Source organism: Pygocentrus nattereri, chromosome 8 (assembly GCF_015220715.1).
Source record: "Pygocentrus nattereri isolate fPygNat1 chromosome 8, fPygNat1.pri, whole genome shotgun sequence".
NCBI lineage: Eukaryota > Metazoa > Chordata > Actinopteri > Characiformes > Serrasalmidae > Pygocentrus > Pygocentrus nattereri.
In genome coordinates, this window is record NC_051218.1 from 14,722,704 (window position 1) to 14,749,878 (window position 27,175).

General features: G+C 40.9%; 1 protein-coding gene across 3 annotated transcripts in view; it reads right to left on the reverse strand.

The window, feature by feature from the left end:
- Positions 1–27,175, reverse strand: part of pcdh11 (protocadherin 11) — a 217,648-nt gene that overhangs the window by 165,627 nt on the left and 24,846 nt on the right. Inside the window, exon 4 of one of the 3 annotated variants that reach the window (XM_017689976.2) lies at positions 23,108–24,923. The exons of the other annotated variants lie outside the window; for them this stretch is intronic. Within the exon in view, the coding sequence (XP_017545465.1) occupies positions 24,840–24,923 (84 nt within the window). The 3' untranslated portion in view covers positions 23,108–24,839. Of the gene's footprint in view, positions 1–23,107; positions 24,924–27,175 lie in introns of those variants that run through there. 3 annotated transcript variants of the gene reach the window in all.

Sequence of the window (27,175 nt, forward strand, 5' to 3'; positions counted from 1 at the left end):
TTTATTATTACAACCTCAATTCCTTGGCCTTTGCTTATTTTCTGTGAAGAACATATGAAGTGAAACACCACATACACACTAGGGGGCAGTGAGCACACTTGCCCAGAGCAGTGGGCAGCCCTATCCACGGTGCCTGGGGAACAATCTGGGGTAAGGTGTCTTGCTCAAGGACACCTCATTCATGGACTGTCAGCGCTGGGGATCGAACCAGCAACCTTCCGGTCACAGGGCTAGTTCCCTAACCTCCAGCCCACAACTGCCCCCACTACAGCTGCTAAAGGAGAACCCCACGTCTGGACACTTATTATTTCAAACATCTGGTACTTTTACATCATTTGTTATGTCTGTATTATACCACACAAGTGTTAAGGGTTTTTTTGGGGGAAAAAATGGACAAAAGTATGTCACACTAAAATGCCCATATCATGCAAATCTGAATTTTCCCCTTTCCTTTTCAAGTCCATATATGTAGAATCTAAGCTGCAAAAACAGCCCATTCTAAATTCATTTTTGTGATGTCACAGAAAACAACATAAGTTTGTCTGTTCTGCTTGCAGCAGTTTAGCCCCGTACACTCACACTTCTAAGGAGTGTTTCAGTCAGGGCTGCTTTTTGAACTACGCACAACACAGGGCAGCCGATCAGAACAGATGTCATTCACATAGATTAGTTTTAAAGGCACAGTAAACAGCTTTTCAAAATAAAAACCTAAAAAATATTCATGAAAATACACTACATGTCCCAAAGTTTTCGGACACAACTTCTTATTAGTGAATTCAGCTGCACTGAGGTGCATTTACTGCTGACATAGGAGTTCAAATACACGCACAGCTTGTATAGTCTCCATAGAAAAGCACTAACAAGGTCACCATGTCCTATGTCAAGTGTAGGCTAGAGGGGCATGAAACCCCACAGCATTGAGTTATGGAGAAGTGGAACTGCATTCTCTAGTGTGATGGAGCACCGACCAATACCATCAGGATGAGTTGGAGTTGCTTTTGTGATCGAGAACTAATCATCCAACATCTGATGTCACTAGTGCTCCTGTTACTAAATGCAGTCTAATCCTCACAGCAATGTTCCAACATGTAGTATAAAGCATTCCTTCCTTAAGTTACTGCAACAGAGGGGGACAAACTCTTCTTTAACACTCTTGATTCTGGAAGAAACACTGGATAGGCAGGTGTCTGCGAATCTTTAGCCATATAGTGTAAACATCATCAGTGGCTATGTTAGATGTGGTCACTTGCAGTCACTTTTCAGTCCTTTAGTGTTCTGCAGAGGTGCTAATGACATGTCATGAACTGAGAATCACAATGAGGAACATAGCAGGACATCTCTGGGGCATTCTAAAGAAACTGTAAGGAAGCCAACAGGAAGAGACATCGGTGCGTCAGTTTGCTGGCAGCGAATAAAAAGCCCTTAGGCCAAAAACAAGCTCCAGTCCAGCACATATCTACATAGTGTGTTAAAGGCATAGTCCTGCCAAAAACGAAATTTACAGTTTTCACCCTAATGTAGTCAATCAGCAGTCAAGATATTCCTTTTGGGATGAGTTGGAGTGGATTTTGTGATCGAGAACTAATCATCCAACATCTGATCTCACTATAAAATCAATATTCTTCATTTTGGAAGAAACACTGGATGAGCAGGTGTCTGCAAACTTTTGGCCACATAGTGTAACTATGATCAGTGGCTGTGTTGGATGTGGTAGATTCATTTTTGACCTCAAAGTCATGCAGCTAAAGTCAGTGTAATAGAATATATCTCATTTACATGACATCTACTGCATTTTTCTCATATATCTGTGCATAAATATCTGACCTGTTTTTGATTTATACAGAGAGACATGGACATCTCTCACTGTTTACCTTTGCAGGGTTAGTTGTTAGTTTCTGTGTGGAGGCAGTACTTTAGCCTTGCTAGCTCTGACTGTGAGTTGTTTATATACTTCAAAAAAGCTACTTTTATGGCACAAAAACAGTTTTCATGGCACATTTTGAGAATTATCTGCCTGATTGCTGTTAAAATCCACAGATGATGCTAGTGTGCTAATATAGGAAAACAGCACAAAGTGCATTCTACTTCAACCTTTTCAACCCCTTAAAATCCCAGGCTTATTCCACGCTATGGCTTATTATTCAGTTACTACAGGGGCTTCAATGCAAACCGGCTGAGCTATTCTTAGGCTATAGAGAAGTGTAATAAACACACTGGTGGGCCCTGGCCTTACTACATTAAAAATGAATGTTTTGGGGTTTAGGTGCCCCTAAATTTGATGTTTCACCAAACTATACCTTTAAGAGAGGAAAAAAATACTATTCAGCAGAGCAATTAAAAGTGATACTGTGAAAGGAAAGAATTATACATGCAGAGCAGAAGTCTCCACAGAGCTAATTTTGTGAGGCTGTAAAAAAAGACTGGATTGTATGTGGTGGTATCGAAGAGAAGAGTAAGCAGCAGAGAGTTAAAAGGCAGCTGGACTCTTAAATGGCTAATCTAGCACCGAGACGCTAAGTGCTGACGGTGGATATCAATCTTCACATTTATCAAGAGCCAATCACTCTGGCCTACTTTCAGGAAGGTATAAAAAATTAATTACAGCGCAACACTAAACTAGCTTAAGACGACTTCCACAATGCTGCTCAGCTATTGAGCAATTCATTAAAATCCAGGAAACCAAATCTTACTTATCGGTTGTGCTCATTAAGATCAGTACGGGAGTGCTGCACTAATGGGAAATCCTAAACCTACCCCCTTCAGATCCGCCAACTGCGCGACGCAGAATGATGACATTGCCTCGGGAGCCCCAGCGCACTTACAAGAGTGTGCATCAACCCGCGTTCATAGAAACAGCATATAATCTCGGGTTAAATCTTTTCACTTGAAGGATTAACTGCAATATCAAAGAACTGAATGCAATAGCACTAAACAAGAGGATAGGCAAACCAGATAACAGTTGTGAACTCAGCCAGAAGGAAGAATCAGCTTCCTTGTTCTATTCCCCCTTAGGCTAGTTCAGGGTAACTCGTGTAAAGGATTACTCTCGTCGCATAATGCTCTTTTTTCCCCCCTACACACACACAGCGTGCCCGTTTAAACAGCACTGATATATTAGATATTCATGGACGGATGAAAATTGGAGACAGGAAAAACATTCCATGTGCCTCACTTCCTTCTTCAATCTGATAAGCAATATCAAATAAATAATATTTACATGAAATATTTGTGACTCTGCTTGATACAGTGTACTGTTACAGCCCGGGGCTGCCTGAGATGGTCTACACATTTTTTTTCTGTCTGTTAGGTTTAAGGCAAGCAAAAATTGGATTGCACAACACCCCCCCCCCCACACACACCCCCCTTCCCCCCAACCCTCGCTTCGAGCGAACGGCAATATGTTGTATTCTGTACTGCGCTGCACGTCATTAGTCAAATACGCCGACTTTGTTCTGGGAAAAAAAGAGAGTTCCAAACTTGCCAGCTAAATGATGTTTCAGGGTGACTCAGAAGCTCTTTCAACACCATATACTGTAATTATCGTTCTCACTTACCACACGAGTGATTACGGACCTCAATAGGAACCTTTGTTTTTTGAAATGCTCACTTCACGTCGATTTCAAAGAGTTTAGGGACGATTAATTGGCTTCATTCAGTCCCAGAATCATTTTGTCGGCACTCAAGCTCTTGCATCTTTAATGCAAGCCAGTGATTGGGGACTAGATTGGATCTGATTTGTCCATCGTCCAACAACTGTGCATTAGTCAGTCTTGTATAGCTGCCCAGATCCTATTGTTCAGGACAATGTGAGCGTATTTGTGTTAGACGCCATATTTTAGCCTGTCACCCAATTAGGCTGTATTATACTGGGCATTCTTATACAGATAGTGGGGGTTTAATTGGTGTATTTTCAGTTTAGTCATCTAGGTTTAATCAGATTACAGGGTGGGAAAGGCAAAGTTTGAGAATCTTACCAGACATGCATTTAGAGGCTGGTTGGATTCAGACTTCAGAAAGACTAAGCCTAGTCTGGGAGGATTTGAGATTCTCTAATATCATGGCAAGATACATCTAGTTAATAAATATGTCTTAGTATGAGATTTCATTTGTAAGAACATTAAAAGGTTATTCAACATAGTTTTAAAAGTTTGTGGTAGTTAAGTACTCTTATAATTGGGGATGTACCGATACTAGTTTTTCCCTTCTACTTGTCTCAAGCATTCAATAATCCCACATTGCTGACATCTCTCTCTCTATAGCTCTATGTAGAGCTCTATATAGAGCCATTTCACACTTAAATGGTCCTCTGCATGGTGAAATGGTTCTTTAGAATGATAGAGAATGTGTTATATATGGTTCTATACAGAACCTTTTTTGAAAATGGGCGGCACGGTGGCGTGGTGGGTAGCACTGTCGCCTCACAGCAAGGAGGGCCTGGGTTCGATTCCCTGGCCGGGCGACCAGGGTCCTCTCTGTGTGGAGTTTGCATGTTCTCCCCGTGTCTGCATGGGTTTCCTCCAGGTTCTCCGGTTTCCTCCCACAGTCCAAAAGACATGCAGTCAGGCCAATTGTGTAAAATGATCAAATTGTAAGTCGCTCTGGATAAGAGCGTCAGCCAAATGCCGTAAATGTTTATGTCGCACCAAAATGGGTTTTTCTATTGTTATAATGTCAAGTTTGTAACACTAAATGAACCTGTTTTGGTGCTATATAGAGCCATTTTAGCACCAAACAGAGTTGTTCTATTGTTACAATAATCAAGTCTTTAACAGTAGAAGAACTATATAGAAGTTCTATATAGAAGTTATATACAATATACAATACAATGCATTCTTCATCAGTCTGAAGAACCATTTCACCATGGAAGAACCATCTAAGCATTAAATGATTCTACAGAACTTGTGCATCTAAACAGAATCATAGCCTTTACTAAATGCCCCTGAAGAACCATCTATTTAAACAGTGTATATTTAAGATGATTTCAATTGCCTAGATATCATTTTTGCAGTGTAACAGTTTAGCTCAGGACAACGGCAGCCTAATCCCAGAATTCTAGCCCTAAAGCATCCAAATTAGCAATAACAGCACTAAATGGCCTGCTGCTACAGCCTGCTAACATCTGCTAACATTTTACAGTACACTGTATGTTCTGTTACCAGTGCTGATGCAGATTATATGATTCTCTAAAGAGGAAAAAAGAAGAGTGGGAGCTGACACAGCTTTGAACACAGAGGACGAGAGTGGATGTAGCATCTCTAATCTCTCCTGTGACGTTGTTTTTAAAACGCCGATTGCGGCTGGGAAAATCAAACCGTCTGCAATTATGTGAAGTGTCATTGCCAGGGCAACATGATTGCTCACCTAAACAAAATGGCTCAGAGACGCTCGGAGAAACAGAACTGCAGAATGTGTCTGGCCGCTATCTCAGTACTTTGTGAGAAAAACGGCTCCAGCATCAGGTTCCTTTTCTGCTGTTTACAAAAGTACGCCAGTGTTGGGACGTTACCCTCGGCAGAGGTCATAATTAGGTTGTTAAATGCTTCTGCTGAACCATTCTTCTCCATTCAAAGCTCCAGCCAAACTCAAAGCACTCAGCAAGATAAGGGTTAAGGTCAAGAGTCTATTCCTCTGTCTATCCTCATCTGAGACGTAGACTACAGCAAAATCAGAAGTTCATATGACTGCTGCCAAAATCAAACAATGCTTTGAGGGAACAAACAGAAATTTAAAAGCATTTCATTTTGTGTTGTTTACACCACAATTAAGCGCAAAAAGATTGCTTTGGATGGTTGAGATGAAAGCTCCGAAGCTGTAAATTTGCAGGCAGTGCACATTTATCTACGTTTAACTGTGGACAGCCTAACTGGCGCAGTTACTTAAAATCAGACATTGAGAAAGTACATGCGAGCACGTTCATTTGTGTGTTCAAAGAAGAGCCTTAAAAGTTTCTTTCTCTTCTGTATCTTTGGAACGCAGTGGGGATAAGCTTCACGGCATTAATAAATTGCGCCACACGACGACTATTAATATTACAAATGTACATGTCTCAGGTTGATTTCAAGAAGAATATCTTAAATTCTGGAAAACTGTATTTGCATTGTGCTGTTCCAAATGCGGGAATTAATGGGAAGCTTTGGAAAACCCACACAAAACTGCTGGCTACGAAAGCTCCTCTGTCCAGCTTTGAAGTTGCAGAGAGACTGTCTCCTTTCTCTGCCCAAGATGCTTAATTATTCATGCTTTTTAATTCATTTTGGGAGGCCTGGCCAACCACCCAGTTTATATGAAGTGACAGAGAGACTCAGTCAGATTGAATTATCCTCTCCGTCTGATTTGCTGCCATCGCAGCCCCTCCTCCTCCACATTCCCCTCCCACCGCCCTGCTCTTGCCTTCCCCTGTCTCTCTCCCTGAACTGTGCACGGTCACATGGTTTTTGTTTTAGCTCTCCTAGCCTGAAGCGCATGTAAATGAATTTGGCACTCGATGTTTGAAGCAAGAGATGAAGAAAAATTCCCCAAGTGCAAAATCAAATAGATAAGAGGCAGGATTCCTCACTTTGCGGGGAACGTGCGCCTTGACTTGCCTCTGCCTTTTATGTCCCTTCTTTATAGTTAAAGCCGTCAAGGGTGGTTGGCTTTGAGTCTCCAGAAGTCAGGTGCTGGACGAGCGGTCATAAATGTGCGACACGGGCTGTTTATTAGGTTTGAAGTAGAGCAAGACACGTGTAGCTTCACAATAAGCTTCCACCACCAGCGCCGGTAAATAACATTACACAGCGAAGCACAGACTTGGCAACTACCTTGACGGAAAACAAGAACAGCAGAACTTGAGAGGAAATGTCAGAGTCGGATTGGGTGCTGGGCCCATTTTCCCAAAAGCATTGTACTTCTAAGATCACGTATTAAAGCGATACTTGCTCTACTGTCTTACAACGGGCTTTGTACTACGACCCTTTTGGGAAACATACCCCTGGGGTGTAAACTTCAGAGATGTCGAGTACATGCCTACAATAGCTTCTGAAACTCAAACCTCTTATTCAGATGCTCATTCACCCACCCCCAGGTTTCGCCTATTATTAGAAAGAGAAAGCAATGCCAACCCCGGCACACTGATCAAAAATTGGCTATTCAGTCTAGCGCTAAGCTATAATTTGGCACAGATCAGTATGACTGTCATTTCGTTTAAAACTCGGTAACTGCCACGCTACAGAATACACTCCCAGCGTATGGACGGGATATTATTGTGGTCTCCAGTGTGATAATACAAGCATTTCATATTCTCTAGAATTTGCCCCCTGAGCATGTACCATAGACTCATACATTAATGTACATCAGAATGTTACAGCATTTTTATGGCCTTTTTGCTCAAGCTGAGGTAAAAACATATTTCCTGCTGTAATGAAAAGTTGTGGTCTCTCAGAGATTTCTAGACGGTGCAAAGTCTTTTAAGGCTGCGCGGGAGGAAAAGCAGGGGGAGCAAGATGGAAAACTACTTGGCGCTTGCCTCAGCCTCTAGGGGTGGTCATGATCTCATGTTATCCATGTTTCCCTCAAGCATAAAAGCATTCTGTGCCATGCCAATGAGATCCAGACAGCAAGTAAAAAAAAATCCTCTTTTGACTTATCTATTTAATTATTAATTACAGAGAGGAGCTGGTCTTGACTGAACAGAATAATATTGCCTGAGAAGTGCTTTCAAAATATTTTGCATCTGCCTGCCTGGAGGCCTGGAGAGATCATGTTTTTCTCCTAATGAAGATTTTTAATAAATGTAAGACGTTTTCATCAGAAAATTAGCCCCCCACCCCCCCCCCCCCCCCCACCCCCCATCTTGAGATTTAGTGCTACGTCACAGAGGGCCTAAGCATCAAAGGGCGCGTGGCTACAGCATGTAGGCCAGACAGCAGCACAAAGCCCTGTGTTGTCAGCATCGAGAAAACAATGCTGGTAGACGCAAAAGCTTGAGGATATTGTGCTACGGTCATCAGTTATATTACACCACAGCAGCCCGGCACATTGGTCAGCGCAGACAGGACAGTTAAAAGCTACAAAAGCATGACTTTCAAGCACTGACAGGGCGGCGGGATCACAAGCATTGAAAGTGAACTCTGTGTAGGGACTCATAAATCTCCAATTACAGCCCATATTCAGCTGGGGAAAGCTCGGGACATGCTGCAAACACGGGGTCTTTTTTTCATCGGTGGCCATCTTACTAATTACTCTACATGCCACTTTTAGCACTGTGGTCATGACTGAGTGCCTGTCCTTGGTAAGTTAGTAAGTACAATGGTAAGCTTTTTAAATCCCCCCAAGAACATTATCAAGCTGTCACAAATAAATAGCAAAAAAAACAGAAAAAGTGGTCCTCCAGGAGCATCTCATTGTGATGGCCTCTAGCACCCTGCTAGCTTTGTGTTTGCATTGTTACGAGTGCCACAAAAGGCTCCCCGACGGATTCAGCCTTGTGCTCGATGTGAGCACGAGGTCAAGCAAATGTGGCGTGTCTGGGTGACCTTAATCACTTTCGGGTTCAGGTTGGCTCCGGTTTCACTCGTGGGCCTTATTTCAGGTCACTGCCTCAAAGTCAAAGGAGAGCGCAGTCATTATCTCCGGCAGCAGGACCCAATCATCCACACAATAAAATGAGCTTTGTTCTCACAATGCACTCAAGTGTTGCCCATCTCCTCGGGCTGAACACATGTGCTCCCCCCCCCCTGCTCCGGTACATGCTAATCTATGGGGGTGAATCAAGCCGGAAGAATCGCGGCATCTCCGGCTAGCCAGTGCCTTGGCACAATGCGGAGTCAAAACCTTATTGACAGTGAGATCAGTCAGGCAAGCGGAAGAAAAAATTGTTTAGAAAATAAGCTTTAATTATATCAATCCTGTTTTATAGTGGGTGATTACCAATGGCCTCAAAAAGGTCTTTGAATTTATCGCAACTATTCATTAGCCTTCGAGCAAACGCCAGGTTTTGTGTATGCTTCCTATTAATAACGCACCATAAAGCTTCAAAGATTATCCATACAAGCCTTTATTTCTTTTCTATTCAGGTGCATAAGTGCAAACAATTAAATATAAGCAGAGCACCATTTGTGGACACTTACAATGTACATCTGATTGGCCCTTAGAGTCTTGATTTGGAATTAGCAGGCTCTAAATCAAGTTAGACAAAGCTGACAGTTCGCCAGCTCACTGGCCCATCCCTTTTAATTAGTGCAGATTGGCTCTAAATTCGCTCATCAGAACAGCGCGCTCCACTACAAAAGGACCATGAATGAACAGGCGTCTCTCTTTATAAACGCGCACGTATTCCACAAAGGTGATTCTACCTTAGAGGCTTATTTTGGTGTCACCCACGCATCTGTACAGCTCCCTGCCATGCTGCAAGTACATACTAAAATCCTTTAAATGGAAAACAAGACAGCATCTTAGTCACACATCAAGCTACACGTGACTATAACAAAGTGACAGTTGTTTGGAGTGAAATGAGGTGAAAGCCATATAACCTTATAATGAACATCTAAGCAGCCAAGCAACACCAACACTAGCGTCGAATGCCTCAAAAAAACGGCACGTCATAATCCGCAAGGCTGATCTAAAGAAAGCCTGCACCACCCCAGCTACATTTCAGGTGCATTAATCATTCATGATCGCAAGCGACTCTTCCCTAACAACTGTTTGACGGCGTTCAGAACAATCGCGAACAATTTAATTGTGTTCTTTATTCGGCTGCACTGTTTTTAAGACAGCGTCTAACTGTTTGGAGGAAGGAACGAAATTATCTGTGAATGTGCTTGGCATCTGCTCACTGAGATGTGTCACAGACACCACCCATGGCACTCCACAAGCTCTGTCCCATGCAGACAGATTGCTGAGCAGCCGAAGCCCATTTGCATCTAAACCTCTTAAAAACATGGCAGGATTTAAAAAATAAAGAGAGAGAGAGAAAGCGAGAGAGACAAAAGCGATTCAAAGTATGCTTAAAAGCACGCCTCACAAAAGAGAATAATACAGTCTTTTATCTGGCAACACAAAGAAATAAAATTAATACAACACCAGAAACAGCAAAGACCATATGAGATTTTTTTCATTGTTTTTTTTTTGAGTTTTTTTTTTTCTGATGTCAAAAACATCAGTGAGGACAAGAAAAAGAAGCCCTTTGCTCCTGTCGTATGCTCATATAGTTCTGCTAATATCTGGTATTTGTTTGTTGTTAAAATTTCAAAACCTGATCCAAGCTGTCCTCTTCAAATATTACAATATCGCTCGCTCGGAAACAGCTTGTGTACGGCGTATTACACGAATCTGAGTCACAACTATCTCTCCTTTTGTCAACTGTTTGGCTTCAAATCAAGCATTATTTATTTCATTGCCTCATGGCATGTGACGAGAGCTGAACATTCATGAGTTTATTCTTTACGAAAGCAGAGCTACATCGAGGTCATACGTTCCAGTTTTAAGTAAGCTTTTTTCTTCTATTGATTTGGAAAATACATCTGATTTTTCACAGCCATCAAGTGTGACAAGAGACACTACAGGGGGAGAAAGGAGAGTGTGGTAGGGCATTAAACAATAGCTTTCAAAATGCTTACTAGGCAAGACGAAGGCACTGGGGGTCTAGCAGGGCAGCTCTCTGGGGTCGACAATCTGTAGAACAGTATGCCTCCTCCTGCTCACTCTTGCCTGAACCTCATGCCTGCCTCTCCAACAACCAAATGCCTGAAGCCAAATCTAATATAATGAACATGTAAGCCTAATGGTACCTGAAAGTGTCCAGCAATGAAATCTCCCCTAGTCTATTTTGTAATATAACACCACTCTGACATTTATTGACAGTTGTATTGTATGTGTGTATATATATTATATTGTATTGTATGTGCGTGTATATCTGTCTCTCTCTCTCTCTCTCTCTCTCTCTCTATATATATATATATATATATATATATATATATATATGCCACTTCATTAAAACCATCTCCTTGCTTTTCCATTGTATTAGCTCCACTTACCATACAGGTGCACTTTGTGGTTCTACAAGTACAGACTGTAGTCCGTCTGTTTTTCTGCTACTTTGTTAACTACCTAACACAGGACCACCACAAAGCAGGTATTATTTGCATGGTGGACCATTCTCAGCACTGCGGTGACACTGATGTGGCGGTGGTGTGGTACGAGTGGTACGAGATTAGACAGAGCAGTGCTGCTGGAGTTCCTAATCACTGTGTTCACTCACTGTCCACTCTAGACACTCCTACCTTGTTGGTCCACCATGCAGATGTACAGTCAGAGGCAGTAGCCCATCTGTTACTGCACAGTTTGTGTTGGCCATCCTCTAGACCTCTATCCTCATTAGTGGTCACAGGATGCTACTGGCTGGATTGATTGGTGAACTGTACTCAAGCCATCACTGAGACACTGAGGTGTTTAAAAACTCCAGCCGCACTGATGTGTCTGATGAACTCGCACCAGCACAACACACACTAACACACCACCACCCCGTCTGTGTCACTGTGCAAACAATACCTGCCCTTTGGGGGTCATGATCACTGAAGAACAGGGTAAAAGGGGTCTAAGTATGCAGGGAAACAGATGGACTACAGTCTGTAATTGTAGAACTACAAAAAGTTCCTATATGATAGGTGGAGGTAATAAAATTGACAATGGAGTTTAGAAATAAGTAGGTGTTCCTAATAAAGTGCTCAGTGAGTGTTTTGTTTTAAAATGTTGTATGTATAGCAACACACTTTGTCAAAAAAAGATTTATTTTACTGATATATGTAGCATTAGTCATGTTATACATAGCTTTGATATTTCCTTTATGAATAAAGCCAATTTTGTCCCATTTCTCTACAGTAAAACTGCTTCAGTTGCTGTATATTTTTGGGATGTCTTGCTTGAATGGCCTACTTCAGATCATGGCACTGCATTTTAATGAGATTGAGGTCAGGACTCTGACTTGGCCACTCTGAAATATGAGCTGCTCTGTTGTTGATTTATTCCTGTATTTTGAGTCTGTCATGCTGTTTTAGATGCACTGATATTCTGCTGTAGAATTTTCTGATCCCATGTGGAAGTTATTGGTCCCTTAGTGACCTTAAGTATGATTTGAAGGAGTAACACCATAATACTCCCTCCACCATGCTTCACAGTTAGGATGACATTTTAGTGATATGCACAGCATATAATTTAGCCTTTGATATTTGTATTTACTTATTCATTATTATTGATCATTACATATTCTTTAAGATGGTAGTGGCTTCCTCTGTGGTAACCTCCCATGAATGCTAATCTTGTCTAGCAGTTTTCTCATGGCAGACTCATCAACATAGACATTATCAGGGGCAAGAGATGCCTGCACACTGTCTGCTGTCAACCTCGGTTTCTTTCACTTGTTCAAGGATTCTGCAGTGTATCTTTGCACCAACCTTTGCATGACATCCATTCCTCCAGAGTTTCAACTGTGTGGAATTTCGTCCTGCCTGTGTGTGTTTAGAATTTTCTTTTCAGTCTTGTGAGTTTCAGCTTTTCTTCAGAGGAATTCTGACATTTGACTGTGCTTACTTGAACAAAAACCGTGAACCAAAAGTAACCAAAATTGATGATATTCTCTTATTTGTTTGTTGATTTATTTATTTTCATTTGCAAGGCACATCAAACACATATGAATTGATTTAAATACATGCCCCCAATGACTTTGTTTTTTCGGGGTTTAACCAAGAGTTTGACATATATTTTTCCATCCACAACAACTTTTTTGAAACTAATTTGGCAACTAATTAATTATTTACATATTGCTGTTGTCAGAACAGAACCTTGTATGCCCAAAATGGTAACAGGAGAAGGAATAAACATGCTTTATTTTTAATGTAAGTCAATGGAACCAGAATGTTTTGCATATCATTTTGGGCCATTTCTTTTAGCCCATTCATTGTGAAATTTATGTACAATGTAAAGGGCATTTTCAAATTGTGTCAAAAACTGAAAAACGACAAAAATGAAGATTTTGTTTTGACAACAGCAGTATACTATTTTTACCTAGATAACAGAAGAACATCAGTCTAAGGCATTAACAGTCTTGCTACAAATTCAGAGTTGTTTTTACTTTTTGCAGTTGCCTAACATTCGGTCCACTCTCTTTTTTACCTTGCCTGTGACCGAGATTAGATAGTTGAAGGCAGAGCACTTGAGCAGCAGCACTCTGGTCTCTAATTACTCATTTTTCTATTAAAGCCAGTGCTAATTCAATTAAATTCCACTTTGCATTCCTTCAACAAGGGACACAAAGTTGATCTTTTTGGTTAGAATGACTTCAAAAAGGCACAGAATGATTTTTTTTGGGGGGGTGAAGTTCCTATTCATAGCCTAAAGTCAAGTTAGGCTTTCTTAATGTACATTATAATGGCTTGCTGGCTACATGACAAACAGAAATCACTCACAACCTTCTTTTGCTGCTCTAAGCTCTAATTAGTCAATGTATTGGACTAATTAGGCAAAAATGCCTTTGTTGCAGACGTCCACTGCCTGATGGATGAGATTGCTGATGGCAGAGGGTTAGGATCAAAGGGTTAAGGAGCAGGGATCTGAAGGCTTAAGGGTTTATGACATTGTGTCTGTGTTCATTTCTTAAAGGTAAACCTATGTAGGTGCAAAATATCCTCCTAGCATGAACTCACTGTATCAAATGCAACACAAGTAGAACACAAAAGTGCTCAAAACAACTAAAAAATCAAAGGCACCTAAAAGGATGTTTGGGGCAATGCCATAGAAGAACCACTTGTGTTTCCCAAAAGAAACTTTCATTGGATGGTCCCTTAACCATATTGTAAATCAGATGTGTGAGAGTGAAGAACCTCCACATAGTATAAAGGTTCTATACCTTTTAACACCATATGGCCAAGTCAAGAACCAATTAGGAACCTTTATTTTAAGAGAGTCATGCTAAAACATTCTACACAGTTCTCTTCTCAGAGGCAGCTGAGCCTGGCTTTGGTCTGTAGCGAGTGATCCGGCTTTGCCCCGCAGAGGGACAGCTCTGCTGTGGGGCTGGACAACGTGACAGCACTGCGGAGCAAATCGCTTGTCCGTTGAATGGTCAAACATTGTTCAGAACAGAGTTCAAAAGCTTGCCCTAATTGGGTCTCACTCTAGGGACGTCTACTCCGTGTCAAGCGTGCGGCGTCCACTCTGCAGCCGAGTGGAGCAGAGGGTGTCTGAGGCTCAGTGATTAGCACCCTGCCCAGTTAATTTTAGCAGGGTTTGGAACGGGACTAATCAGGAATTAATAGTCGGCATCCACCCTAAACCGCCTTCTTTATGCATTCGCAAGGGGATACGTCCAGGATGGAAAAAAAGGCAATTGTCTGGTGCCTCCGATTATCCCCAGGAAAGCCTATAATCTGGCTGAAAGTACTTAAGGAGTCAAGCAGCAAAATAAACAACATTGATTATCATCCACTGTTCTTTTTTGTTGTCCCTCCCCCAACTGGATGGATGAGGAAGTTTTGGTGACTCCAGCCCCCCTTGCTACCATCTGCTTCGGCAAATGTTAAGGCTGGATAAATACCTCTGAGTCCTCTGTTCAAACCGGATTACCAGCTATTCTAAGATGGGGCTGGCCTCTTATCATCTCGCAATCTCTTTTGCGAACGTAAATCAAGAACGCTGTACTGGATTACCCGGATTACGGTGGCCAAAGACAAGGCTCTGGGCTGCGTCTGTATGTCAGCACCTCGCAACCTGCGGTTATCCAACCCCCTGCTCAGCCATTTACTCAAGCTCTCGTGCAAATGTTCTCAAACACCCAGCTGGCCAGGGGTTCCTTGAAAGGCACTGAGACACACTAAGCTTTCCTTGGAAGACAGCAAAGAATTTATATTGAATTCATCAAAGTCTTTGGTTTATGTGCTCGTACTAACCCCTACCACCATTTATCTTGGTAAGTCAAGTGAGAATTTAGGATGGTAAAGACTAAACATCTGCTATTTATTCCTGCATGAGTCAGCAGTGTTACCAGGCAGGAAGGGAGGATCAAGATGACATAAAATAGTGAAACTGTGTCTGATATGGCAATGCCATACACTGATGCAACAGTGACTAATTTGAGTAAGGTTGACCTACACTGGAAAAAGTGTGATGGAAAAGTAATGTCTTAAATTTACTTGAGGAAAATATACCTGCATGCATCACAGTGCAAAAGCCAGAGACCTTCCACCGTTTATTGAATTCCCAGAGAAAACGGCCAATAGGTATAATATAATAACTTTTTCATGGACAGAAGCAGCAAACCTATAATTAACATAACATTACACAGATGCCTCATTATTGTTCCAGCTTTATCTTCTACGCCGTTTGACTTTATTATAGCTTCTACACTTTTTTGAAGACTTGCTTTCAGTTTTCCAAAGAAATCTGCAGGGATATTTTTCTACACACCCAATACTCAGTCTCAGAAGTTGCTGCAATGTTCTGCTTCTCACAATGGAAGGTAAAAAAAAAACAAACATATCCAGTGATGCTGAGGTCTGGACTCTGAGGTAACCCGTCCACGAGAATGCCTGCAGCTTCTCTTATTTGTATTTCTTTCTCCTTTCCATTTCGAAGTAACAGTTAATTTACAGCTACACATCCTTTCAGACTTTCAGGCACTGCGTTGTCTTCTCAGAGTAGAAGATTGATTTTTCAAATCTGAAGCAAGAGCAGAACCTGATTTTCTCCCAAGATGAAAGCTTTAAGTACTGTTTATCTGACAGTGATAGTTTTCTGGTCTACCAGGTCTTGTACAGCAGTTAAAAGTTCCATTTTCTACCTTTTGAATATCTTAAAATATTTTTATCCCTAGATTTGGAAAGTCCTGTATTTTTTCTCATTTTACTCTGACTTTCTCCTTCCTTATGCAGATGACCTAATATTTAATCTCCTCCGAAATATCTTGTGAACAACAATTGGAAAAACACATTTTGCTCAAGAGGAAATGTTGTGCATATCTAAATGAATTCATTCAACATATTACTGTTGTAACTGTAGTAAAGACTTTGAAACCATGCTGTTTACTCAAAAACAACACTTCAGTCAACATCTGTCAATGCTGGACCAGCTTTGCAGCACTGGATACTTCCATGGCAGAGACCTGATGCTCTGAAGTTACCTCACAAGGGAAAAAAACAAGCTCTCTGAATTGAATTTCGATCCCTTGTTGTAGAGGAATGTATTTCTTCAAAAGCTTCCTAGCAAAGCTTAGTGTAAAATAACATTCCCTCTGAATTGCATGTTAAGAGTGTGTCATCCTAAAGAGGGCTAGCTTTTATTCAGGAAACAGAAAACATCAACAACCTTCTGATCCCCGATGTACACGAGTGACAATCATGATCAAAAACGATTCTTAATCTCTGGAGTTCAACAAACACCTACAACAGCTATAGCTAAGCTTTTGTGTTCTTTAAGGTCAGTCCAAAGCTGCTCAATAGGGCATAGCAGAGGAATGTTTTGTTTCTGGAAAGGAAGATAACAACATAAAAATGCTATTTTTTATGGTATCATACTTGTTGTCAATGTTTTCTAATAACACATTGGCAAAACCCATCTGTCAAGCCACTGTATAATGAGCAAAACATCCATATTTCCACAGAACTGTTGATTTATATTCTCAGTCGGAAACATTTGTATAATCTATCACACACCAATTGTATGGAAATCTATGCAGCCCCAAAATAGTTATCACTGTGTGGCCTAAATGAATATTTATACTGCTGCACTTTTTAACCAGTGGGCACAATTTCAACCAGGCAGAAGCAGCTGTGCAGGCACTCAGTGTCTTTGAGAGGGTCTTCGCTGGCTACAGCACTGATTTGATTGTTGTACACACAAAGGTACACTGCAGCGGCAAAGGGGTGATTGAATTATTCAGTTTGGCAGAGATTTGGCAGAAGCAGTGTGCAGCGCTGCCTTGAGTGCAAGACACAGCCAGCGTCTTCCTGCTTCCTGCGCTGCTGCGCGCACAACATGCATAAATAGCACTACTCTGACCATCAGCAAAGCTTTCAGGCCTCGGACACATCACTCTCAGTCCACACTAACTGCTTCGCTAATTCTCCAGCACGGCCGCTCGTTTATAAGAACCGACGACTTTGTGTCCTATCCACGATTTCCCTGGCCCCCTTCCCGTCAGTTCGCGTGATGTAACACAGAGGACACAGGATATGATCGATATGAATTATGAATATGATCTCAAGACATATGTTTTGTTGCACTTTCTCAGCAATCTGATAGCAGCCTGCCCTCCTCAAGATACATTTTGTCATTCTGAAGTCCAACTGATTTATTAATTCATGACTTCTCAGAATTTATACTGCAATATCCCCCAAGTCAGCAGCACCTGCTCAAAAGAAGCCGTTCTAGTGAAAGCCTGGAGTGAATTCTAGGTCATTAATGCAATCTCTTCCCAGGTTTCACCTTCATTTCACTGAAGCCTTAGAGTGAAAATGTTTAATAACAATTTCTTCTGCATGTATTAGCACGTTTTTTTAAAGCAAAGTAGACTTAGTAGTATTCCCTTTCCTCTTCTTTATAGTAAAATATTAGTCATAAATGATGATAAATCTAATTCTAAATAAATACTATATATATATATATAAGCTGCTTATATAGTTGCTCTTATATATATATATATATATATATAAAAGCAACTCCTGGTTTGACCAATCAGTGCTTCATTAAATTCTGCTCATGATGTAATCGATCATTTTAACAAGTCTCTGTGGTGGCTGTGAAGGTGTCAAGGAAAAATATGGACCCAAGAAATTCTTGTTACTTTTTATTTTTTTTATGTTTATTTGAATTATGAATATAACTTTATTTTAATGTATATTGTGATAAACTCACTGCTGAGGTAGATTGTTAATAAATTTGTTTAGATGCCTAAAACTTCCACACAGTATTGTGTGTCTATATATATATATATATATATATATGCGCATTAGAGATGCACCAAAATGGGAATTCTGGGCTCATAATGATGTTGCTGAAAAGGGTTTTTCTTTTTAACTCGATAAAAACAAAAAGACAAAATGGTACTTGTCGTTTGTCACACAGCAACGACATACATTTATACGACAAAAATAGGGGCTCCATCCTCGATTAGTATTACAAAAACAAAAAATTTATACGAGGTTAAAAATAAATAAAATGCAGATTTCAGAGTACCGTAGTCCAGCATTGCTTAAACATTCTGCTCTTGTGGTGAACATAAAATACACAGTCAAATATAAACCTTTCTCCTAATTATTGAGTTCAGGTGTTTCAGCCACCCTTTACTACTAGGTCTATAAAATCAATATAAAATCTCCATAGACAAACACTGGCAGTAGAGTGGGTGGTACTGAAGAGCTCAATGACATCAAAAGTGGCACTGTCATAAGATGTCACCCATCCCACAAGTCAGTTCATGAAGTTTCTGTCCTGCTAGACCTGCCCTGGTCAATTGTAAGTGCTATTATTGTACAATAGTAGCACCCACGAGCAACAACAGCACAGCTACAAAGCAGTAGACCAAGCAAACTCAAAGACTGGGGCCATAAAAATTGCCTACCCTCTGTTACATCACTCACTACAGAGTTCCAAACTGTGTCTGGAAGCAACATCAGCCAAAGAACTGAGAGCTTCATGAAATGTATTTCCACAAGCATCGACAGTAGTGGTGTAAAGCATTCCTCCACTGGACTTTCTGGAGCGGTGAATCACACTTAGCTATCTGTCAGGCTGATGAATCAATCTGGGGTTGTCCAGTGCCAGGGAAACGACATCAAAACCCTATCAGAATGCATAGTGCCAACAGTAAAGTTTGGTGGAGAAGGGATAATGGTCAGGGGCTGTTTTCCAGGGTTTCGGCTTTGCCCTTTAGTTCCTGTGAAGGGTGTTGTTAATGCTACAGTGTACAAAGATAGTTTAGATGTTTAGTTGCATGCTTCTAACTTTGTGGATACATTTTGAGGCAGGCCCTTTCCTATTTCAGCATGACTGAGCCCTATGCACAAAGAGAGGTCCATAAAGATATGGTTTGATGAATATGGTATGGAAGACCTCCAGTAGCCTTCACAGAGCCCTGACCTCAATCCTATGGAACACCTTTCTGATGAATTGGAATGCTGATAGTGAGCCAGGCTTTTTTGTTCAATGTCAGTGCCTGCCCTCACAAATGCTGCAATCCAAAATCTTGAGGAGGACAGCCTTCCCAGAACAGAGGCTGTTATATCTGCAAAGAGGGTGCCAAATCCATTTTAATGTCCTTTTTTTGGAATGCGTTGTCCAGCAAGCTCACATACGTAGGTGTGATGGTCAGTGATAATTTTTTTCCAAAGCAAATATCTGCCGATACTGATATAATTATGATATTAAGCATCCCTAGTAAGATGAGTCAGTGGATTAATGCCCACAGTGAACTCATGTTCCTTATTTATGCAGGGATATAGTGTGAGGTTACAGTTATCTTAGGATAGATTGCAACGGGCTGCCACTGCAATCATTTGAGTGCACACATTAACATTTTCAAGGTTGCACAGTGGGGCTAAGCGGTCATTGCTTAAAACCCTCTCCATTATCCGAGCCATTACATTATAGGCATCATTAATCAGCCTCTTTATCAGTGTTTGCTGATTATGAGTGAATGTAAGATTCAGCAGATCCATGTTGCATATATTACATACATGTCATCTGAAGCCACATGAATTAGTGCCACCTGTGCTTTTGTGTACACCTAAAAAGTCAGATAGCATTGAAATTCTGTGGTTAATTGCAAATTCAGATAATAAAGAGGCTTCAGCTATTTCATCTTGTGTATCATTTAAAAAAAATCAGGTTATATTAGATTTGTGTGGGTAAACAGAAAGGGAGAGGAATAGACTCACACAATTAAAATTACAACCTACAGTACGACCAGCCTCCTGGCTTATTGGATGAAAACGTATACAAGAACCTCATAAATAATGCATCGGCATGTCAGCAATGTAACATTCTAACAACTTTACTGCACTGACATGCAGCAATTGTTGGATAACCTCTCAAAGTCACCTTAAAATAGATAAAACCAGTGACAATTTACTCCACTCACTTGCATGACATGAAAAAAAGGATCCCAACACAATTTTCCAGCGTACATTTAAAGAATAACAACAGAAAAATGACAGATCTGTAAGAAATTCCCCACTTCCCCCTATAAAAACGCTGTTTGCCAGAAACCCAGATGGAATCCAATCTGGAAGAACAAGCGAGCCTATTTTTTATATTGAAAGATCTAATGGATGATTTTAGGAACAGAATCTACTGTGCAGTCTATAGGGACCAAGATGCATTAATTAAACACATTTTATATTTAACCGGTTATACAATCTGGTGCAGAGGGAGATTAAAAGTGAGGTATGATTCAACGGAGGGAACCTTCCACTTCAGTAGTAGAACTAAGTGAGCTCAGATGGTAAAGTGTTACTTGCATGGCAACATAGTCGCAAGCCGGTTGATAGCGCTTAGAGAGGGAATTTCAGGTTTACATTAAGCTATTAATAGTAGGCTGACATTTGCACACCCTCTCGCAAAAAGATGAGCGTACTCAATGCCGCCATGCGCACCATTTTCTCTAATCACCAAGGACACACTTCCCTCAAGGGAAACGATTAGCTCTCCAGTCTCGCAATACAAAGTAACTTTGATAAGCAATTAAATTGTTTCCCATTGCCTCTCACCCCCCCCTCCCCCCCTTCATACGAACTCTTGGAAAAGCTGCTACAAAACCACCAACCGGACAATGTGCTTCTTCGGTGGAATACCCATAATTACAAGAACAAATTTCAATCACAAAAAAGCTGCGACAGTATGTGAACTGCTAATAAAAGCAGAAAGCTGTGGTGTGTGAATCCATCTGACCTGCATTTGAGTAAAAGCGGTACAAAAACAACATAATTCATTTTTTTATCTTATGGACTTCACCGATTTTTGTAAATGCACGCTCATTCTGAAACTGATGCCTGCAACATGTTCCAAAAAGTTGGGACAGGAGCTATTTGAGACTAGGAGGGCTGTCAAATGTTCACATAACATTTTAAGACAGGTGATGAAGAATCGCATCAGCAAATAATCCAAGTGCTTAACAACAACATTCCTCAAGGACTACAAGTATTATAGGCATTTCACCCTCTACGGCGCATAATATTGCCAAAATTTAAGGGAATTCTGAGGAACACAACTGAATGTCCATGACCTTTGATCCCTCAGACAGCACTGCATTAAAAACTGCCGTGATTCTGTGTTGGATATCACCATATGGGTTCGGGAACACTCTGACAAACTGTCAATAAACACTGTTCATGACTGCATTTACAATTGCAACTTAAGACTGGATTATGCCAGTAGAAGCCATATGGCCTGAGCCTCTGGGCTCTAGCTCATCTCAAATGGCCTGATGCACCCTGGAAACATGTACTGTTGTCTGGCAAGTCAAACTTTCAGATTGTTTATGGAAATACTGGAGGTCATGTTCTCTGGGCTAAGGAAGTCCAGACTGTCACAAGCATTCAAAAGTTCAAAAGCCAGCCAAGCCAGGCTCTACCATGGTATGGGGATTTATTAGTGGGTAACCTGCACATCTGTGAAAGCACTGTTATTACTGAAAGATATGTACACATTTTGGTGCAACATGCTACCAGTATGCTACCTTTTAGACACTGTCTTTTTCAGGGACATCCACGCTAATGTTTAAATGAAAACATAAAAAGGCCCAAATACATCCTTCATGTGTTACACACAGCTGCGTAATCAGAAAGTGTGGGTGTTATTGAAACTGTGTGGTGCTTTACGAAATACAGAATACAATGAACATCTTTTGCTGTCTTATAGCTGAAGATTTAGAAAACGGAAGAATGAAAGCTTTAAAAACTGGATTAATTGGTGTGTTCAGCTCTCAAATGATTATTAAGTGCTGTTTAAAGGAAAGGTGATAGGCATCATATTTGGAATTACCATGTATATGTATATAAAAACAAAACCTAAACATTATAGTTGAAAAGGTGAAACATGTTTTTTGCAGTTTCCAATTGCTTTCTGTTTTTATTTGGCTTTTTACATACTGTGCCAATGTTTTTGGAATTGAGTTTACTGAATTGTAGGTCACAGTAGAGTTCAAAAGGACTGTAAGAACTCAATCTGCAAGCATACAGGGGCATGCGTGTTACCTGTACCAGAAATTATGCACTGTAATTGTTATCTACATTGCTTTTCACTTTATGAGACACCATGATCACAATTCCGACCTCTCATTATCATACAGCTCTATAGAACAGTTTGTATTAATTCATGTTTCTATGTATTTTCTTTTGGTGTCTTACAAAGATAGCACTTGCACATACTACCAACAGGTCTGAAAACATCTGAAAATGTGAGAAAATAATGAATTGTATTATATGAATTAAAACACTGTACAACTTTCAATCACAGAATTATGAAAGGTACCACCACTCTGAGTAAAAGTTTCCACACCATAATCTTAAAAATAAAGGTACCAATGAAGGTTCTTTAGAGTGATGCCATAAATGAACCACTTTCGGTTGTCTAAAGAACCATATTTTGAATGAGATGCAAAAGCATGAACAAACGTTTTAAAAAGTTAAGAACCTCTACATAACGTAATGGTTCTACAGCCATTAAAGTGTTCCCTTTAAGTCTAAGCCAAGATCCATTTATGAACCTTTATTTTTGTGTTGATACTGTGTTGTATATTGGCACTGCAATGGGAAGTTGATATTAACCAGTCATAGTTATTTTTAAGCATTTGTATGTTGCTGTGCTCATACAGTCGGTACAAATGATGCACCGTATGCCTAGTCCAGTGGTCACCAACGGGACAAGCTGAGTTTTTAGGGTTTCAGAAGTTTGTGCTGAACTCTGTGCTGCAGTAAATCTACAGAAGAGTTGGTAACCTCTGATCCAGGCATTCTATGGAATGCAGTTACTTACTCTTACATGCTGTAAGATCAGTAAAAAGTGAAGCTATCTAATATGGCTTGGGTATCATACGGTGTTGGAACGAGGAGCTGAAAGACAAAGGACTCATGGAAATATGCAGTACAATGCAAAAGACTTTAATAAAGTTCAGAAGCTCAAACATACATTAACAAAACATTTATATACAGTTCACACATTGGCAAATTAGAATACAAAGATAATGTAAGGTGCATATTGTACTTCACGTTTGACATAAGTGATGGTGTCCATCTCCTTCACACAAATCATAGCGCTTATTTTTATTTTTTTCCCCTCAAAAATCAGGTAAATCTATTGTTACACAGTGCTACAGTTCTATGTATGAGGCATACTGTGTTTCCTACATCTTAGCAACATATTCAGTATCTTTAAGCCCTCTGACACCTTCGCTGTGTTAAGAGGTCAAAACTTTGTGCCCAAAAGCTTCTCTATTAATACCAAGGCAGTCCACAGGCCTCAGGAAAAAAATTCACTACTGCATAAAGGTGCTATCCTTCCAATCAATTCATGTGTTTCATGTGAAAAGGTTGTATTAGTCTATTACAGAGATGTCAGACACTAAGTGGTACAAAAGAGAATTTCTAATCAACTGATCCTATTAGGAGAATTCTCTTGCCTTTACTTTATTGCTTTTTTTAATGTAAAGTCGGAATAGTCCAGCCTAACTTGTCCTTCAAAGGAACAGTAGTCTTCTCTTTCGATTTTTATGTGGAATAAATAGCATATCAGTTTCAGAATGTGTACACACCTAGGTACTTTACCTAAAGCCTACCAAGACTTATTACGGACTGCCTGAGGTTTTCTATATGGAATTAAATAAATACATCTCACAAGTTATACTGACTCGGAATTTCAAAAGCCGACTATGACAGACAACATATAAAGGTCAGACTGTGTTCTCCGCTACTGTCATAAAAGAAGCTTTTGATTAGAAACCACATGTTCTCTCTGTGACTGTGGATTAGCTCAGAGCATCAGAGCTTTTTTTTTTTTCTTGCTTTTTCTCTTTTTTTTTTAAAACTCTTCCAAGTTCCAAATCACATATTGAGGCATTCAGTGACACAGAATACTGTGATGCAGTGATACCTCCTATGGAGGGTCATGCATTGAAGTAGCCACACTATTTACTTGCATTAACAGTGTCACTAGGCGAAGAGAACGGAGGCAATCAAGAAGGAGGTACAGTGTGACACGGCCAGAACAGTCACCAAGGCCATGTGGAACATGGACTGCAGCATCAGAAATTTTCAGTCAAGTTCATGAGTAATTCCCAGAATGGGTGGTAAAAAGTGGTAAAAGCCAAAAGAAAGAAAAAAAAGGCAAAAAAAACAAAACAAAACAAAACAAAAAAACAGCCAACAGGCAAGTTAATGTGTTGATCTATGTCCAACTGGTAAAATCAAGGCAAACAAATAAATAAATAGACACACAGACAACAAGGACTGTGCTGAATATACATAAACACATATCGATATAAACATCCTGTACATAATTCTCCACTGTGTTTACGCCATTTGGGTGAGCAGAGTGAGGAGAACTGTTCCAAAGAGTTCTCTTGAGCCTTTCTTTGGGGAGACTAATAAGTGAGGACAAAGGGATTTAACAAAGCATTTCAAATCGCCTACAAAAAAATCACTAGCAGAGTTTTTGGATGAGCTTCAAGCAGGCAACAAGATGTGTCGTTTCAGTTAAAATAGTCTGGCGCTCCTCGCTAGGTCTTGTTTGAGGCTGCAGAAACCTGTACAGTATGCGTTTTTTCCCCTCTTCAGTCAGTGCCTTCCTCTCCCTCCCTCTCTCTCTTTAGGATATGGCAGCTAGAGATTGATTTTTATCCTGTGGGAGCGAGCTGTACCTGTGCCACAGAGTGTGCCATAGAGTGGTGGTTTCAGTGCCGTCTCCTGTAATATAGAGAGACAGACAGATATAGGGAGAATTGTAGTTACAATATCATCCGCGTAGCTGAGCTGCAGCATGTACTGTGTAAGACGATATGGTAGCATAAGAAAATACCTCTCTCTGGACATATACATTCTCATGCATACATAAAGAGAGAGAGAGAAAGAGAGAGAGGGAGAGAGCATTCTTCAAGGTCCAGGTCTGTCAATAAGTGCACTTCTTTCTCTTTTCATTGGCGAGATTTACCTTGAAGAATGCTGCATGGTGTACCAGCTGGTCAATGTGACTAATCAGTGCATGCATTTACACCCAGTTACTCCAAATCCACCACACTACTGCATCACTCATTCTCTGATGACATCAGGAAGCCCATCGTTTCTAATTTTATGTTTTGTTGGGTTTTTTTTTCCCCCTCCCACAGGATAGTAACCGTAACTGTCGCATATCCGCGAGACACCTATTTAATGAGGTTTTCAACACAGGATTTGACTACAGTTTCTCAAACTTCACTGCACATGACTCTGGGGACATAACACTTGCTTCATTAATTTATACCTGACCACGTGAACTCTGATGATGTAATACTCTGTTTTGTTTCCTGTTGTGCCAGTCCATGGATCGAAGTAACCCTTCAGGTGTAACATATTGCAATTCAAAAAAATGACATATATTGTGGTTAAAGGGCATCATGTTTTTCCACCACTTATGTCAAACAAATCAAATCTTCCCTCCAGGCGAGATCTCCCTAATAGAGAAAAGGTCCGGTCTCGTATGAAACCTCAGTTTTTTTTTCCTACACGACACAGGTCACTTATGAGGTCTAGCTTGCTGCAAATAATCCAATGAAACTTTTTTCACGCTTTGTCTTTCAGTGGCAGATTTTGGCTGAGCAGCAGTTCCCACCCTCCGCCAAAAGCAGAATTGGCTCAGCACGCTGCACCCAATACAATACGCTGCTTTCAAATTCAACCCACACGATCAGCACAGTGTTTGAGCTGTGTCTCCCTCAGAAAGACGAGGTTTCGTACGACACAGTCTGCACATCATGCTTCTGGGACTTTAACAGACCCTGGCATGTGAAAGCAATAAAAACGAGAATCCCAAAGAGCCAGAATTTGTAAGACTGGAAGCAAAGGAGCCCTACTGCTGCACTGCCAGCAACAGCCATTGCATAAGAGAAATCGTAGTGAAATTCAAACAGTAATACCTTGCAAAATGCCGTAGAGTGGATGCCTGACTGGCACCAGGCTCCTAAGCTCTTCGGAGTGGAGGCCAACTTAATCATCTCCACGATTCAACAAGAAGTGTGCTGGGTGGCTAGAGAACGGAGTTGAGATGGCCTGATCAAACACACAAGCTGCCACTTAAGCCTGTCCATGTAAACGGACCAACTGAAAGTATCCAGCCTCTTGTTCTCATTAGTGGAAATTGTGATGCCTCTACGGGTGACAAAGAGATTTTTGGTCTGCGGACCACTGCCGGATGGTGTAGGCAGCAGAGCCTTCGTGGAGGGGATTTCATGCACTTTGAGTGGGCAGTGGCGTGGGCAGAGACACCAGAGGTTTTCCTTGCTTTTCTTCGGTCTAAAATGAATCTTCCTGCAGAGTGTCAGGTGGACTGAATAAAAATCATAACTGTGTGACTGAGCCACAAGTGGCACTCTCCCATCATGGCTAAGACATCCCAAGTATCTGCCCAGATGTCAGCGTCTGCCTCAGTCCTTGTAAGAATACCCGACATGTTCTCTTGTAGTTCCGTCAGATTTCCCTGTAGCATGGTAAACCAAGGGGCTGGCTAAAAAAAACAGGATTACTGGCCTTATGCCAGTGATGACAGACAGCACCAAGTAAGTACTGAGGAGCTTTTCCGTGTGTGGGCAATGCCCAAACCAACTCTTTATTGGAGTCCATGAAAGAAAATTTGACACTTGACTTCCACGGCAGAAGTGGCAGCCGAATAGAAAAAATTCAGAGCCGAGTAGCAGAACTGAAAGGTTATCACTAAGCTGAGAAGCTCTTAGTCATCCTCCTCATCCTCACCTGAGTAGTCACACTTTTCTGCTGAAGACTGAACAGGGACCAACACCACTTTGGCTGGAAATTTGTCCATATTCTCATTCGCTAACTGTGTTAGCAGCATAGACAAGCTGTCTAACAAGGTAGCAAGTTTAACGACAGTCAGAGGCAGCATCCATCAGAGGGCTATAGGGATCAAATACACTGTCTGGGCAAAACTAAGAAATGCTGAGAAAAGC